Raw genomic sequence first — 17,926 nt, 5'->3', positions numbered from 1 at the left:
CGAACGGATACAGATGCGCATCGGCCTGTATCGCATTGTATCAGCCGATATGCACAGATACGCACTGCATCATTCAAAACTCTAAAAAATCGTGAATAAGGTGATTCGAACCCGGGTCGCCTCACGCAGAATAGAATTCGTGGCATTTCCAAACCAGTAAGTCGTGCTATGTTTTGTGATATAAAGTAAAATACAATAAATTTTATTAACTTTTTCTATTCACATGCAATTTAAACAAAACACACATTTATATTTAACGCTAACTAAAAATAAAAATAATAATAATATTTAAAAATAGTATTTTATAAACTAATAGAATAAATAATGTATCAAATCCACATTTATATAAAAAAGATGATTTTTTTATATCAAGAAATTTACACAAATAGAATATTAATAATAGAATAATTATTTTGATACTTAAAATTTATAAATTTGCACATGACATAAATCTTAAAATTTTTATATACTTTTATTAGTTATTAACTAATATTTTAATTTACATTAATAAGTAATAACAACATATTTATTATTTACAAAAAAAATAAAAATATTATATACAAAATATTGAAGAATATAATATTAAATTGAACCTATCAAATCCACTAATCTACATTTATTTCAAAAAAGTGATTTTTTATTTCATAAAATTTATATAAACAAAAATATTAATAAAGGAACAATTATGTTAGTAATTAAAAACTATAAATTTATAAATGATATGCATCTTAGAAATTTTAACAAATTTGATATACTTTATGTTAAGATTATATTTTTATAAATTATTAATTGATATATCTTAGAAATATTTCTTAAAGTTAAAAAATTAAAATAGTAAAATAAAAGATAATTGATATAATAATTAAAATATAATAGGTGCATATGTTTAGTGTCTTGGACTCTTGATTGATGCACTATAAATAAAATTATGCATCCTGGTTCATTAATCGTAATATATTTCTTCATATATATCCTTAATATTTACATTTTTATGTATTTATATACTATTTTTGATCATTTTGATCTTGAATTTAGTGATTAATATATTTATGAAATCCATATGTATTTCCCTGGCGTATCCATGTGTTTCCATCTTTTCGTCCGTATCCATGCGTTTCCAAAGCGTATCCGTATCCATATCCATATCTGAGTTGTCCATATGATACCCGATACCGATACTTTAACCCTTGGTGTAGAGAGTGGGGATGATTTTCATATTGGTTCACTCTTTGATGAAAAGGAGGTAGCAATAAAAAAGGGGAAATCACAAGTTGAAGACGTATTTCTTTCAACTACGAACAAAGATGTTTTGTGGCCGTCACCGGTTAGTGGCATGAAGGATTGTCCAATTATTCAGGAGGAGAATAGAGGTGCCCAAGGGGGTAAGGAACTAATCCCAGATGAGAGATAGGAGCATGATGATAAGTTGGCGTTTCGGCAGGAGAACCAGGAGATTACAGAAGATACTTTGGGAGGGGGTACAAGTTCTGAAGTTGGGGGTTTGGAGAGGTACCAAAAGGAAAAAGGCACCGAAACTCCTGTGTCAAAGACGCTTGCCCTTCCTTCTTCTCAACCTTCTAGTAATTTTGATAACTCTATTGGTTTAATTTTTTATGCTAACTTGTGTCATGTTGATCCTACAGTATATCCAGATCCCATCCAACACCATGATTTGCCCATGAATCTACCAGAAGGAGATAAAGGGAGAGGAAGGAGGGGTGGGTGTGTTTGAGGCTTGGGGTGAAAGGAGGTAGAAGGACAAGGAAGGAGCAAGGACTGATAAGGGGGTGGGTACAGAGGTGGACAAAGAAACCGCCAAATTGATTCATTCACAAGAAGATGAGAGTGACAGGGGGGTTGGAAAGGTCTTAACTAAGGAGAAAAAAGAAAAGGAGGAGGGAGAAAGTAAAAGAAGTCAAGAAGATTAGAGTGTTATGGATCCTGTGGTGGTTATGGCTGAAAAAATGGGGTTGAAAGTGGGAAAAATCAAAGAAAAGGAATCTCAAAAGGAGGCAAGCAAAACAAGGGGGGCAAGAGGAGAAGGAAGCTAAAATGAAGTTGAAAAACTCATTAGGGATGTGGAAAGGGATAAGGAGTTCAGTGCTAGGGGAGGGAGGAGGAGAGGTCTAAAGGATGGAGGAGGGCTGGGTTGAGAATTGTTGTGATCATGAAGATTGTTAGTTGGAATGTAAAGGGGTTAGGCAATGCCACAAAAAGAGTAGTAGTCAAAGGGGTATTGAGGAAGGAGAGACCTGATTTTGTTCTAATTCAAGAATCCAAAATTCAAGAAGTTGATAAGAAGTCGATAAGAAGTGTGTGGGGAGAGAGGAATATTAATTAGAGCTTCGCTCCCTCTTGGGGTGCCTCGGGGGGTATCATAACAATGTGGAGGGAAGAAACAGTTCAATGTTTGGAAGTAGACCTGGCAATTGGGTTGGGTCGGCCGAGTTCGGGTTGGGTCAAGACACTTCGGGTTGATTTCGGGTTGGGTTGCCAAATGCTAGACCCTAACCCTAAATGTTTGGGTTAGGGTTGACCCATGGGTCAATTCGGGTCATCCCAAAAAATAATTAAAATTTAAAAAATAAAGAATAAATACATGAAAAAAAACAAAATTAAAGGAATTAACCTTAAAATTCTAAATATAAAATGAAAAACTTGAACATTTAACAATTCAAAGAGTAAACAATAAAGAGTAAAGACTAAATAGTAAAAATTAAAGAGTTGAAACTTCTAACAATGCATAAATAGTCCCAATTAGACCTAACAATCGGGTCAATGGGTTGACCCATGACCCAACCCAACCCAACCCAGTTTTTTCCAAGTTGGGTCGGGTCATGTCATTCTCAAATTCAAGTAACTCAATATGAGACCCTAACCCTATTTTTTCGGGTTGGGTTGGGCCGGGTTCGTAGGTTGAGTCAAATTTTTGCCAGGTCTATTTGGAAGAGCTAGTAGGCAGATACTCGGTTTCTATTAAGTTGAAGGGCGTGCAAGACGGATTTGAATGGGTTCTCACGAATGTCTATGGGCCTATCTCATATAAAGAAAGGAAGAATTTGTGGGAGGAGCTTGGAGAGGTTAGGGGTCTCTAGGATGGACCTTGGTGTCTAGGGGAGATTTTAATGCAGTTAGGTTTGTTAGTGAGACAACCGAAGGCAGGCAGAGAACCACATTGAGCACGAGAAAGTTCAACTCCTTTATTGAAGCTTTTGAGTTAAGAGATATTACTCTTGGGAAATCCTGTTATACTTGATCAAACCTTCAAAGTTCCCCCATCCTATCCAAGCTTGATAGGTTTTTAGTCTCACCTGACTAGGAAGAGCATTGGCCAAGTTTAGTCAGGAGAAATCTACCTAGGGTCACCTCAGACCATTGGCCCATTTGTTTGTCTGAGAGAACCAGTGATGGTGGCCCAATCCCTTTCAGATTTGAAAATATGTGGCTCACTCACCTGGATTTTAAAGAGAAAGTTAAGGTTTAGTGGAATAGTTTGGTAACACCTGCAATGTGGGAAGGCCAAAAGTTCCTTAAGAAGCTTCAATTGTTGAAAAAGGAGATCAAGGAATGGACCATGGTGAAGTTTGGGAGATTGGAGGAGAAGAAGGTGGAGTTGATTTCTCAGATAGAGGCAATAGATAGTAAGAGGTGGAAGAAATTTTAAATGTTAGTGATAAGGAGTTGAGGTGGAATTTGAGGAAAGAACTAGGGGAGACCTTATTGAGAGAGGAAACATGCTAGAAGTACAAGTCAAGAGAAAGATGGACTAGAGAAGGTGACGGAAATACAAAATTTTTCCATACCATCGCAAACGAAAGGAGAAGGAAGTACATGATTAACTCTTTAGTGGTGGGGGAAAATGAGATCACGAATCAAGATGAGATTGCTAAAACTTTTGTAGAGCATTTTAGGTTTAGGTCAATTTATAGAAGACCCCTAAGTGAGAGGTGGAGGATTAAAGGCTTTGATTGGGAGACTTTGGATGAGAATCAAGTCCAATTTTTGCAAAAAAAGGTTTGAAGAGGGAGAGATTAAGGAGGCAGTTTTTTCAATGAACATATCAAAATCTCCAGGACCCAATGGTTACACAATGGCATTCTATCAAGATTGTTGGGAGATAATTAAAGGAGATTTGGTCAAGGTGTTTAATGAGTTGTACAGGAGAGGGGTGATAAGTCCAGGAATGAATTCTACTTTTTTAGCTCTGATCCCAAAAAAGAATAATGCCAACCAAACAGGGGACTTCAGACCAATAAGTCTGGTTACTTGTATTTACAAGGTGATTGCAAAGGTGTTGTCTCTGAGGATTAAAAAGGTGATCTTCCATTTAGTTTCTCAAGCTCAAGGGGCCTTTATGCAGGATATGATAGATTATTGACCAAATATTAATTGCAAATGAATGAGTGGAGGCTCATAAAAGATCAAAGAGAACGGGAGTGGCTATCAAGTTGGAGATGTGGGTTTGGAAACTTGTGTAAATGAATCATGGGATGCATGCAAACTTGTCATTTTTCAGTTATAGTTAATGGGGCAGTTTATGATTTCTTTGAAGGATTCCGTGGGCTTCGGCAAGATGACCCCCTCTCTCCTTTTCTGTTTACCCTAATTGTTGAAGCATTAAGTAAATTGATTTCAAGAGCAAATGGTGTGCAGTTATTCAAGGGATGATCAGTTGGGAGAGACAACATTTTAGTAACTCATTTGAAGTTTGCAGATGATATTCTTATTTTTTGTGATGGAGGAAGTAGGGAGGGAGTGGGAAATTTTGAGGGTGGTTGTGGATCTCTCTGAGAGGATGTCTAATTTGAAGATTAATTGGTCAAAGAGCTTACTGGTTGGAGTCAACATTGAAGAAGATGACGTGAGATTTCTAGCAAGTTCCCTAGGTTGCGAGAAAGGTGAGTGGCCAATGAAATACTTGGGTTTACCCCTTGGAGATGATCCTAGATCTGCTAGTTTTTGGTCTCCGATGGTGGAAAGGATAGAGAAACGATTGGTGGCGTGGAAAAGAAATTATATCTCATTGGGGTGGAGAATAACCCTAATTAAATCCACTTTAGCAAATCTCCCAGTGACTATATCTCAGTGTTTAGGATGCCACAAAGGATAGTGAGGAAAGTTGAATAAATCATGAGGATTTTTCTATGGGAGCCAGAGGAAAAAAAGAAGGATCATTTGGTTAGATGGGAGAAGGTGAGTAAACTGAAAGAGGAAGGGGGTTTGGGAATTGGTAATGTTAGAATGAAGAATCAGGCTTTGTTGGGCGAATGGCTCTGGAGGTTTCCAAATGAAAATGAGAAATTATGGCACAAAGTAGTTGCAAGCATTCATGGCATGTCGTGCAACGGATAGGATGTTGGATGTCTACGTAGGGCTAACTTGGATGCTCCCTGGAAGGGCATCCATGATGTCCTCCCTATGTTCCTTAATTTTATCAAGTATGATTTGTATTCTGGTAGTAAAATCAAATTCTGGGAGGATTTGTGGATTGGGGGAGAAATTTCCTTCTCTTTGTGATCTGTCTAGGTTCAAGGGTAAGCCTATTTCTGATTTCGCAAACCATCATTCTCACCTTCCAGGATTAAATTGGAACCTTGGTTTTAATATGAATCTTAGAGAGTTTGAACTGCTTGCAATCTCTGAGTTGTTAGGATTGCCGAATTCAGTTTTCTCGGGGAAGGTGGGTCAGATTCTAGAATTTGAGGTCCTAACTCTAATGGATCTTTTTCTTGTAAATCCTTTCTTCATTCAATGGTTGCCACACAGTCTTATCTTCAATTTCCAATCAAATAAATTTGGTGCCATCCTATTCCCCCTAAAATCATTGCTTTTTGTTGGGAAGTTTTTCATGGTTGTATTAATACCTTTGATGTACTTCAAAGGAAAAGGCCAAATTGGTGCTTGTCCCCTAATTGGTGTGTCCTATGTAAGTTGAATGGTGAGACTGCTATCCACCTTCTTTTATCATGCCCTTTTGTCAGTTTTATTTGGAATTGGTTTAATTCCCTTTTTGGGTGCAGGTGGTCTTCTCCTGACCGGTTGGAAGGTGTTCAACCCTAATGGTTGCAATGGTAAGACAAGGAGGGAAAGGATTCTTTGGAGGTGCACTAGAGCAGCAATACGTTGGACCATTTGTGAGGAAAGAAATGATGGAATATTTGGAAGTAAAGAAAAATGCAAGGAGGCTTTAGTGGAAACAATAACATTGAGGGTGGCACATTGGGTAAAAAGTTTAAAGCAGTTTTCAGATTTTAAAGTTGAAGACTTCTTCAAGGTTTGGGGACTTGTTACTGCTTCATCAACTATGAGGCGACAGGTTTGTGAGACTTGGTCCCCTCCAACAAAGGGTTGGAAGAAGCTGAATTTCGATGGGAGTTGTGTGGGTAACCCAGGCCCTTTAGGTATTGGGGGGGCCATTAGAAATGAAAATGGTTCCATTATTGCTTTGTTCTCCGGTCCTGTGGAGGAGGGTGATGTAGCTAGGGCAGAGTTTCTAGGTGCAGTATATGGGGTTGAGAAGGCCAAAAAATTGGGGATTAAAAGACTAATCATCGAGGGAGACTCAAAAACGGTGATAAAATGGTTGTAAAAAGGGGAAGGAATGACCTGGCTATTAGACAGTTTTGTATGCCCTTAGCTTCAATCAAGATGATGTATTTTATGAGTTTATTGTAAATGAATAAAAGTGCATATTTGATTCATGTTCCCTTGGTATGTTTCTGTGTAATACCCTTAAACTAGACACTTAATGAGACTCGTGTTAGTTCAAAATGTTCACAGCCAGTGGGTCGGTCTGGGGAGACCTATCCTGTCAAGGCTGACACTGTGGTGCCACCAAGTCGGTTGGGGTGGCCTGTCTTAGCTGTCAGGGTGAGACCCTAGGCACATACAGTGTAGGATTAATTGAATCTATGAACTGGACCATATTTCCAGTATTGCCCTGGACCTTGGAGATTGATGGGCAAAACTGGAAAGTTACACCCGACCCCTAGACTCGATTATGATACGGCACTAGGTGTCGGACTGGGCTGTCTTTGATATACCAATCAATGAGATCCTTAGCAGGGGTCAAAACCTAGGTATGTTGGGACAGTCTGACAATTCATCTGAGTGGGTGATCATAGTGACAGGATCAGCCCCTTTGTCGGACAAAGGTAATGATCGGGGATGCACTCTCACTGATGGAAACCAAGACTGTCGGCAGCCGATTTCAACCGTTGAGATTTGTTTTGCAAAATATATTTTATATGAGATATAAAAATATATATTATGGTTTCGAAATGATTTGCAAAAGGTTTTAATTCCCGGAATCCATATAAGCAGAGAGTGCAACACTGTTCCTTGTAGCCGAGGGAGAGGTCCTCTCTTGTCGGACAGTGTATGATCATTATGGGCTGAGAGGTTAAGTGTAAGACCATTGAGGATTATACCTAATGGGCTAATCTTGCATCTGCCCACAGTCCTTGGGTGTTACAAAGTGGCTTGGCCCAGGGACCACTTAGGGTAAGTGTTGGGCCATAGAAACCATGCGATGATTTTCAGGGGGTGCACTGTCCATAATAGTGTATTCAGCTAGGCCTTGTAACAAAGACTGGGCTAAACCCATGTGGCTGATGTGTAGATCAATGTTTGGGTCCCACGCCATACAAGGAAGCCCAACTGGGCAACAGTTTGGAAGGCCAAGTGAATACATAACCTTAAATGGGCCTTAAGCCCAGTTCGAACTGGGCTAATTTGATCAGTCACTTAAAGGGGCGAATTTTGAGATGGATCAACTGATAGGATTGGGCCCATACCTTATCCACTTAGAGAGTCCAAGATCTAAATAAGATTTAGATCTAGAAGCCTCTTAATTAGATTAGGAGATGGCTGATCTAATCTGCAGATAAGATAAGGGTTATCCCTTATCACTTAAAGGGACTTCTTATCCAAATATGATTTCGATTAGCAACTCCTAATGGGATTAGGAGCTGATCCCTTTAAGATTATAAAAGGAGGAGGGGGCGGCAGCCTTTAGACATGCAACCAACACTCTTGTCTTCAGAGCTGAGATCACAAGAAGAGAGAATTATGTACCCTACGAATACTCTCTTGCCGCCTCCTTCCTGCAGCCGCCACCTCCAGCAGTTCGATCTCCAATTCTTGGGAGAAATCAAGATTTGATTTTGATACCGATCTTTTGGAGAAAAGATTGGTTGGAGTTGTATTCACAAGCCATCCAGTTGATTTTTGCGAAGGGTCAAGTTCTTTTGGAAGAACACTGTTGATTCTGCTCCACCCTGCATTGCGCCATCTTTAGTGGGAGCAAACTTTGGATCCTTCCTTGGGCGTGAACACCTCCATTGGGAGATACTGCTTCTCCGTATCAGGTATTATCCCTCCCTATTTCTTTTGGTTCAGATCTGATTCAGTTTATAATTCAAGAATGATCCTTGAAAATATGATTTTCTAAATAGGGAATGCGATTCCAAGTTGAAGAGAGAAAATTTTTTTGAAATTCGCCCCTTTATTCCGCAATCTTTGGGCGTCCATGTGATGGATATCCTATCCCTTCATTGGCATCTGAAGAATGATTCTAGAAGGTTCAAATGGATGTCAAGAAATATGTCTATTCAGGTGGGTTGGATTAGGAGGTTGGCCAACAGCTTGGCTGATAGCTTAGCAAAGCAAGGGGTTCAAAGAACATATATGTTTTGGGCACATTTGTAATTCTGTCCTGGGTCATCTTCTATGATGATTTCTTTGTAACTTCTTAATGTATATTAAAGCATCTTAATTAATGAAATTTTCGAAGTTATTGATAAAAGAAAAAAAGTATATCATGATGAAAGCCATATTGCTACGTTGTTCCTTCATTCTTGTTGCCCTGTTGGCTACAAGATCTCTCCTAAAGGAAGAAAGATGCTTCCGTCCCTAGGATAAATCATCCAACCCTAAATGCATCCCCGAACCACCTCAAAGCTATGTTTTATTTTTTATTTTTTGAAGATTAAAAAGAAAATTCATTAAAAATAAAAATAAAAATAAAAAGCTCACAAGCACCAAGATAGGTGTTAAGATAACACATAACCACACAAACATAACAGCAAATTAGACATTACAACTCAAAAAAAAAAAAACCAGAAAGAACCCCCAACCAAGACGAATTTAATCTTTGCGATCAAAATCTTCATCTTGCCATCCCGATCTTCATACCATGCCTCTCCACCTTCATCAACAGTAGGCTTTTTGAGGCTTTCTACTCTCTTACTTCTTTCAAAAACTTCAAAAGCCCTTCTAAGCAAACTCTTCTCCTCCAAAGAAAAATAATCCTAAACTTTTCCAATTGTCACATCCCTCTAAAGTTTGAGGCTCAGTGTCCCCCTTCTCACCAAGCTTCTTCTTTGTGCCTTTAAGCCTAGGCCCACGTTTCCTGTAAACTCTCTTTAACTTGTTTGTAGGACCAGCGCCAATCAAATCGTCTTCTAGTCTTGAAAAAATTTTTGAAACATGAGCAATTTGGAACTTGCCTGATTCTTTGACCTTTTTTGCCAACGCCAACCCCCCTTCATCCCCATCATTGTTCACCAATCTCTTCCGACCTAGGTCTACTCCAAGTTTGCCAACTTGGATATCAATTCTAAGAAGACTATCGCTAATGTCCATACTGGCGCTCTCTCCTGTACCCTTCTCCCCTGAATTGCAAGCCTCTGTAAACCTAACCTAACTACCACCCACTTCCTCCCTTTCCTCCTTCCTCCTTGCTCCTTTCTCCCCCTCTTAATTTTCCTTTCTTTTCTTCCCCCCAGCTTACATTCTTTACACCCTTTTCTCCCTCACATTGTCCCAAACTTTGGTCAGCAGATACCACCCCATTGCTTGCACCTCATTAGGAGTTACCACAACTTCAAAAGCACTAAAAAGAATAGACATACCTGAATGGTTCACTGACTTTATGCCTGCCCACTCTGGTCTTCCTTCTCCCTGCGCCCCTTGAACTATGCAAGCATTACCAGCTTCAGAACTAGGAAGCCTCTCAAGACCGGAGAGAGCCACCTCAACCTCATTGTTCACAACCACTTTTTTGGGTCTCACAAACTTGGTAATGACCCAAATCCAATCATTGGGTGAGCCAATTGTATAATTTGGGAACAAACTTTTCCTGTTCCTTTGTTTAAACTTTGCGCCTTCCCCCTTATTTTCCTTAAGGAATTTGTGCCCCGTATTAATTTTGGGGCTCCTATTTCTTGAAAATTGCGAGTGATTCTCTCTCCCACTACCAACAGCTTCCTTCAAGTGTATTGAATCAAAAGGAACAGCTAATAACTTTTCCCTTAATTTGCATATCCCCACATCTTTTCCAATAGTTCCTTCTACGTGTCTAATCCCATTACACGCATTTATCTCCTTCAGAGTAGTGTGGACCCCAATAGGCCTTTTTGTCCCTTCGAAAGTTGAAAAGGGAATAACATGTTCCTCCAACAAACTGACTACTGACTCTTCGGCTTCTCCTCTCTCTCTGCCACATCGTTTCCCTGCCATTTATTAAAAGGAACCAGTTCAGCCCCTATAATGGAAATTACTTCTTTACACTCCGCCCTTTCTGTTTCATTGTCTTTAACCTCAGGGCAACCCTTCATCTTCCCAACAGAGGCCTCATCAGTAGGAAAAGTCTCTATCCTGCAGTGCAGACCATCGCCACCATCAAGCTGAGATCTGAGCAGTCCTTGGAAGAGATGGAGAAATTCTTCGCCCTCCAAAATGTCAAGTCCTCTCCTTCTACGACCGATTCAAAATGTAAGTCTCCCCTACAAAAATCAACTCCACTGACCTTGGAATATCTTCTACATCTTCAACTTCCACTAATATTCTAGCTATATCAATCTTCTCCCAACTTTTGTTCCTCCTATCAATCTTCAACCACCTCAAAGCTATGTTGAAGCTACCCTACAGCTGATACCCAGTTTCTCTAGTTAGGTCTCATTGAATGAGCCCCAAATCCCTAGGAGAAGCAACATATCCAATGCCAAGCCTTCCCTAAAGCCTAAAATTAATTATAGAGATTCCAGGTGTGGAAAGGTCAGGAAGTGTCATTTTATTTTTTTGGTTTGGGTGGGCATTGTCTTGTTTCTGAAATAGGTGGTTGACGATTAAGGGGGGGCTGGTTTTCAAGCCTTGGCTTTCTTCTTTGTTTGTTCATTTAAGGTGAGGTTTGGGTGTATGTGGGTTTAGTGTTTGCTGGATTCGGTCAGATTGTTTTTCAGACTTTGAAGTGCTCTTCTTTCAGGTGACTACTTGTCACCTTTCTTGTACTCTTCTGTTTTTCTTTAATAAAGTTTATTTTATCCTTAAAAAAAGGAAACACCGCCACAGAACCAATCTTATAACATCAGGGGTGATAAAAACAAATAAAAATGGAAAAGAAGAAAGGATTAAAAGCTAGTATTAGTTTCAAAATTAGAGTGATGAATATAACATGCATTACAAGACAACATGCCACCAAAATCATATCAATCAGAGACATTATAAGTATAAAATGGATAGCAGAGCCAATAAGCATCAGAACTAATACCAAAAAAATTAAAAATAAGAATTTTACAAAAAGATATTGGTACCTTCTCCAATTCCTTGACTCCTTCAGCATATTCTTCCCTTTGTAATAATGCAAGTCCCATCATATAGTGAGCCTTGTATACAAGCATGAAAACATATGCAAAACTCAATGGCTTATGCAGATCACATAATATTTTTCAGGAAGCAAATAATTAACATGTTGCAAGCACCGACTTGCAAAGAAAAGAGAAGATGTGTAGAAAGCAATTAGAAAAATAACAAAAAAAATGACCACATGTAGGATGAAGCAAACTGTCAATAGAAGTAGAACTATTACAAGGTCCAAGGATCATACAACACAAAATATGTATGCTTACATGACCTAGGCAGGCATTTGCTACAAAACAATAAAATGGACAAACTTATATGAATCATAATAGAATGAGACCTACTAAGAGTTTGATTTCCGTAAACAGTACCTACATTCTACATATTACAAGTTAAAGCATGTTCTGATTTCTGATTGAATTAATGAAAAGCAAGTAAAAAATAAAATCTTGTATTATTGGCATTGGCACTTTATGTGATGGACTCTATAAATTAAAGGGAACATTCCACTTTAGTACCCTGAACTTTGGGGGTAGTGTCAAGTTAGTACCTAAACTTTTAAAAAGTGTCAAGTTGGTCCCTGCCGTTAATCGACCGTCAGTTATCTGTTGAAAACGCCAAAACTACCTTTCAAAAGAAGACACTGTTCATTGTCTTCTACCTTGAGACTGAACCAGTTGAGGTGTTTGAGATTCTAGACTAATGAAGTCATTGTCTTCTACCTTTAGATCTGAAACACATTCTTGTCTAGTTATTTCCTTGCTTTTAGTTATTGTTTCCCTCCATCATATTATATTTTTTCTCTCTTTTTCTTTGAAGATAACCTTTTCAATCTCAAGGTAGAAGGCAATGAACAGTATCTTCTTTTGAAGGGTAGTTTTGACATTTTCAACAGATAACTGACGGTCAGTTAATGGCAGGGACCAACTTGACACTTTTTGAAAGTTTAGGTGCTGCAATGACACGCTTGAAAGTTCGGGTACTAACTTGACACTACCCCAAAAGTTCAGGGTACTAAAGTGGAATTTTCTCTAAATTAAATCTTGTTATTACATATGCTTAATCTCTTTCATCAATGAATGCATATAATGCCACTGACCGCAAAACGGTGCATGGTTAATGAAAATTTGCCAAATGTTATGGTATAAGTATTGGGGTCACATCTCAAAAGAAATAATGGATTAATGGAAGAGTTAATAAAAGAAGAGTTATTGAAGGAGTAGTCTTTTACAGATTTCGGCACATGTTTAGAGTGCATCGAAGAAGGGATATGAAAAGTTCAAGTTTTCTGGTGCTAATTACATAAATGTCAGCATTAGAAAACAACATCAATTCTGCATGAATCAGTGGGCTTCCAAGTTATAACAGAAAAAGTTCACTGTTCACCAAGACACAATGCAGACAAGTAAAATAAAGCTACTTAAATTCGACCAAGCCATCATAAACCAATATAATGAACCAAAGAATGAAAAAGAAACAAGAAAAGGATTGGAACCTTGACAGAGCTATGATCAAGCTGAATGGCTCTCCTGCAATCTTCTTCGACCTTCAGCCAGTCGCTACCAAAACATTGCGGTATTTGGGAGGTTGGAATCAAAACAAAACAAAACAAAATTACCATCACGAAGATCAGAAAGAAACATAGAAAATTAAAAAGGATGAGTCATATTAATTAACACAAACTTCCGCTTCCGATGACAAAGCGCACGGTTCGTCCAATATATCGGCACATTTGGGCAAAGAGTAATGGCCTGAAAAATCAAAGAACAATAAAAAAATGAATTCCAAATTTAAAACCCGAAACAGATTATGGCAGGTTCAAATAAGGAGGAGAAAAAATACCAAAAAAATATAAATAAATTAACCAAAAAACCATAGAATGTTATATAAGACATACAAATTCATGGAAAAGACACGAAATAATGCCAAAGAATGAGAACATGATTAATGGATTTGGGGAAAGCTAGAATAACAGTCATAGGCGCGACAAGAAATGATTTAATCCGAGTGGTTAATAATAATTAAACAAGATAAAAAATGAAAAGGCACCTCAGTATAAGCATCGATGGCGGCTCCGAAACGATCTTTCTTGAAGTAAGTATTGCCGTCTTTCCTAAGTTGCTCAGCTTGTTTGGCCGCCGTACTGATCGCCTCGACAGCGACCGCAGTCGGGGGCATTCTTTCCTCCTCCCACCTTCGTCTCTTTGTCGGCTCTCTCCCTGCCTCAATCTTTACTTTCTCTGTCTATGAATTTCTTGAGACGGTTTCAGGGATTTTCCTCGTCGCAGAAGGGAGAAAGAAACGACGGAGTCGACTTTAATTACAGAAGAAACTAGAAGCACATCGCTGAACCACGTTACATTAAAATAATTCCCTCCCTTGCACCGTATTTTTGCCTCTTATTAGTAATTAATGATACGTTGCACGTGAGAAATTTTTTTCATATTAATTATTTGAAAATTAATAAAATTAACAATATAACCAAATTATTATTATTATTATTATTATTATTATTATATTTTGTGTTTCATTTTTATCATAAATAAAAATAACTTTTATTTTAATAATTATTTTTATTTAATATGATGAATATATAACATTAAAAATGTTTTCAAATTTTTTTGACAAAATTCTGTATATTTTCATTTTTTTTGTGTTCTATTTTTTATTAAATATTTATTATTCAATTATTATATTATGGGATTCTTAGAAAATTTGGATGTTAATCCACTATTTAGAAAAGAAAATAACTTTGCTTTCAGATTAATTTTAAATTAGGAAAAATTATAGTCAGAACTAGCTATACATTTAAAATTAAGCTACAAGTTAGTGTAGAAATCAACAAAACTATGAAAATAGAATTTACTTTTCAAATTATAAAAAAAAACATTGCCATGTCATCAAAGGCTTATGTGGCTATTGCCAACATGGGGCTCTTGATCCATGTTTGGACACAACAAAAGGCTTATATTGAAAATAAGAAAATGGTTTTTAGTTTCTCTCACTCATCCTCTCTCTCTCTCTCTCACACACACACACATACACACTCTCTCATTCTCAGAATTACCTCTCTCTCTGCTCAATGACTGTGTGGTTTGAAAATAAATAAAAATGGTTTTTACTTTTGTATTTACGTTTTCTCTATCAATTTTTTTCATTCTTTCTCTACTTATCGTTCTCTCCCAATCTCTCTCTTTCTCTTTCTCGGTTAATCTCTCCTTCACTTATAATTTCTATCATTCTCCCTTAGTTTCTCTCACACTCATTCTCTTGTTCTTTTTTTTTTTTTTCTTACACACTTATATGGTAGTAATCAGACCGTATAAAAGAACATGAGACCAAACTTGGTATAGTTCAAAATTCATTATACCAATTTGATAAAAGTTCTAAAAAACTATTAGCTATGAAATTTACACCAACTTGATAGAAATTTATAATTTGATTGTACAAGTAGTTGGTCCCTTTAATTCTTTTATACGAATTGATTAATATTATAAAAGTTTGTAAGAAAAAAAAAATGAGAGAGGTAATGTGAGAAAGACTGAGGAAGAAGGAAATATTAACCAAGATGGGGAATAAGAAAGAAGAGTGAGAAAGAGAGAGAGAGAGAGAGATTGAGGTTTTGATTTGGCTACATACTAAAGCTGAGAGAGTGAGAGATCGAGAGATGACTGCAAGAGTGAAAGAAAATGGGGGGAGATCGAGAGACAGAGGGAGTAGGAGAGAAATTGAAAACCTATTTTCAGAATAGGCTTTTTTTTTTTGTGTCCAACATGGATTAAGAGTCCCATGTTGCCAACAACCACATAAAGCTCTGATGACATGGTAGGGTTTTTTACAATTTGAAATGTAGAGTCGGCTGTTAAAGTTTTGCTAGTTTTTGGACAAACCTACAACCTAATTTTAAATGTATAATCGGCTTTGACTATAAATTTCTCTTTAAATTATATTTCATTTACATTATATAAATAATTTTTACTTATCACACTTAATTTTTGTTTGTCTATGATATCATTTGACCCAAATCACTAGCCCACCACCCAAAAAGAAAAATAGTCTGATTTCTACGTTGACATTAAATTTTGTGTTACATTTCCATCACTGAATTTTTTTTTTCTTATGTATAGTACTTATTTTTGTTCAATATAATGAATACATAATATTAGAGATGTACCCAATATTTTATTTTTTATAAATATATAACATTAGATATGTGCCCAAAAATTTCTCAATCTTTTTTTTTTATTTTTGTGATTCTTTGTATTTTTATTTTTAGAAATTTTATTATTTGACTATAACATCATTTCATTTCTTGGTAGATTTTAAATTTGGTATTCCATTTTCATCATTAATAAAAATACTTATTACATTTTTTACTTATTTATTTTAAATTTTTTATTATTTAATTATGGAATTATTTATTAATCCATTTAACACCAAATAATTGAATTTCTTGCCCACCAACGGGAGGGAAGAAAATGGTATTGTTTTCAAATTACTTTTCAAAACATTTATTTTTATACTATTAAAATTAATATTGTGGATTTAATTACAAGAATTTTATGATGAGAAAAATATATCTTAAATATAGGATTTAATGAGAGAGAATAGGAAAGTATTTTTATTTTCGATTGGTTTTAAAATTTACATTCAATTTCCATCATTAATAAAAACATTTTTTATTTATCATACTTATTATTGTTTAATATATATGTTAAAAATGTTTCAATTTTTTTAATTTCTATTTTTTTTGAATTTTTTATTTAATTGTGGCAATATGGATTAACCCATTTGACCAAAAACAGTTTAATTTATTACCACCACCTAGATGAAAACTCTATTTTTTCTAGGTAGATTTTAAAAGTATAAGTTTTTATGTTATTGGAATTATTAATTTATTAAGTATGGGTTTAATTAATTGAACTTAATGATGAGAAGAAACAAAAATAACTTAAATATGAGATTCATTGAACGTGAATGCAAGTTAATAAATTAAATATTAGATTTATTAAGAGAGAATTGACTGCACTGAATATCATAATATTACCTCTTTTCAACTCATTTAATATCAATAACTGATTACCCTATTTGCCCTCACTTTTTATCAATAAATTTAAATGTAAAGGGGTAAATTTTGTCCTAAAAAAATTCTAGAATTATTCTTGATGCCATTTGTGCTTTTTAAAGTAGTATAGATTTTTGATACAGGTGTGACCGTGTGAGGTGTCTATAGGACCCTTCAAATTTTTAATGAAAACAACTAGATCGGACTAGACCCAATAGTTCTACTTCTGCATTTCTCACCCGACACGATCCACTTTTGTCGGTCGCCCACACTGTAGTGGTCTAGGCTGGGCTGATATTGTTACTTTAGTGTGGATGGGGCCTAGCAATAAGGGCTAAGGGGTGGGTTCGAGCCAAGCCGAGCTGAATACTTGACCATTCGAGCTCCACTCACCCAAACAATGTTAGGTTTGAGCTGGGCTCGAGCTAGAGACTTGAGCTCAATTCGGGTTGGCTCAAAAGCTTGTAAGATTGAGTTGGGCTCGGCTTGAGCTCGACTACAAGACAAGCTTCCTATAAAAAACAAAAATTAAACATATAAAATTATTTTTTTTATTTTAAATGCACAAATTAATAGTTATAAAAAATTAGTTATCATCAAACATATAAAAATAAAAAAATGTACGTATAAAAAATTGTTTTTATTTTACATACAAACATTAAGAATTATAAAATTTATATATGTATGTATGTATATAATAAAAATTATATATATAGTTCAATTAGGCTCACGATCCTCCCAAGCCGAGCTTCACTAGGCTCGAAGCTTGGTTTAAATCGAGCCAAATTGAGCTTTTCATGAGTTGAGCTTGAATAGTTCGTGAAAAGCTCGATTCATTTCCACCCCTACCTAGCACAATCTTGGGACCATCTAGCCTGCAATATTTCATTTTTCTTTTTTTCTATTTTTTACTAAAATGATTAAAGAATTATACAAAACTAAGAAGAAATTGAAGGAAAATTATAGCAAGAACAAATTGAAAAGAAAAGTTAGAATTTTATTCGAAATGAATAATCAATTCATATAATAAAATGATTAAATTAAACTAAAAAAATTGTAATAAAGTTGAAATAAAATAGTATAATCAAATTGAAAATAGAAATAAAAAATTATTTGCATATATTATGTATACATATTAATATATTATTATTTAATAATATAATAATTATATATGTAATTATTAAATATGTGGATTATGTTGCAATCCCAACCCTACTAACA

The 17,926-nt window shown here is 36.0% G+C and overlaps 1 protein-coding gene across 6 annotated transcripts in view; it reads right to left on the bottom strand.

The window, feature by feature from the left end:
* Positions 1-14,023, bottom strand: part of CHIP (carboxyl terminus of HSC70-interacting protein) — a 38,084-nt gene extending 24,061 nt beyond the window's left edge. For 2 of the 6 annotated variants that reach the window (XR_016099123.1, XM_088944281.1), the window contains exons 1-4: positions 13,690-14,020; positions 13,324-13,391; positions 13,136-13,199; positions 11,595-11,666 (exon numbers count right to left, since the gene is read on the bottom strand). Coding sequence is in view for 4 of the 6 variants with exons in the window: in XM_088944281.1 (XP_088800407.1) it covers positions 11,595-11,666; positions 13,136-13,199; positions 13,324-13,391; positions 13,690-13,818 (333 nt within the window). In the remaining 2 variants the exon portion in view is untranslated. Of the gene's footprint in view, positions 1-11,594; positions 11,667-13,135; positions 13,200-13,317; positions 13,392-13,689 lie in introns of all 6 variants that reach the window. The other 4 variants (XR_016099122.1, XM_088944279.1, XM_088944280.1 and 1 more) reach the window with 3 other exon arrangements.
* Between the last annotated feature and the right edge of the window lie 3,903 nt (positions 14,024-17,926).

The sequence above is a fragment of the Nelumbo lutea genome, chromosome 5, assembly GCF_056320005.1.
Source record: "Nelumbo lutea isolate HS-2025 chromosome 5, American lotus-T2T, whole genome shotgun sequence".
Taxonomy (NCBI): Eukaryota; Viridiplantae; Streptophyta; class Magnoliopsida; order Proteales; family Nelumbonaceae; genus Nelumbo; species Nelumbo lutea.
Note: the sequence above shows the minus strand (reverse complement) of the source record. Positions and strands in the feature narration are given on the sequence as shown.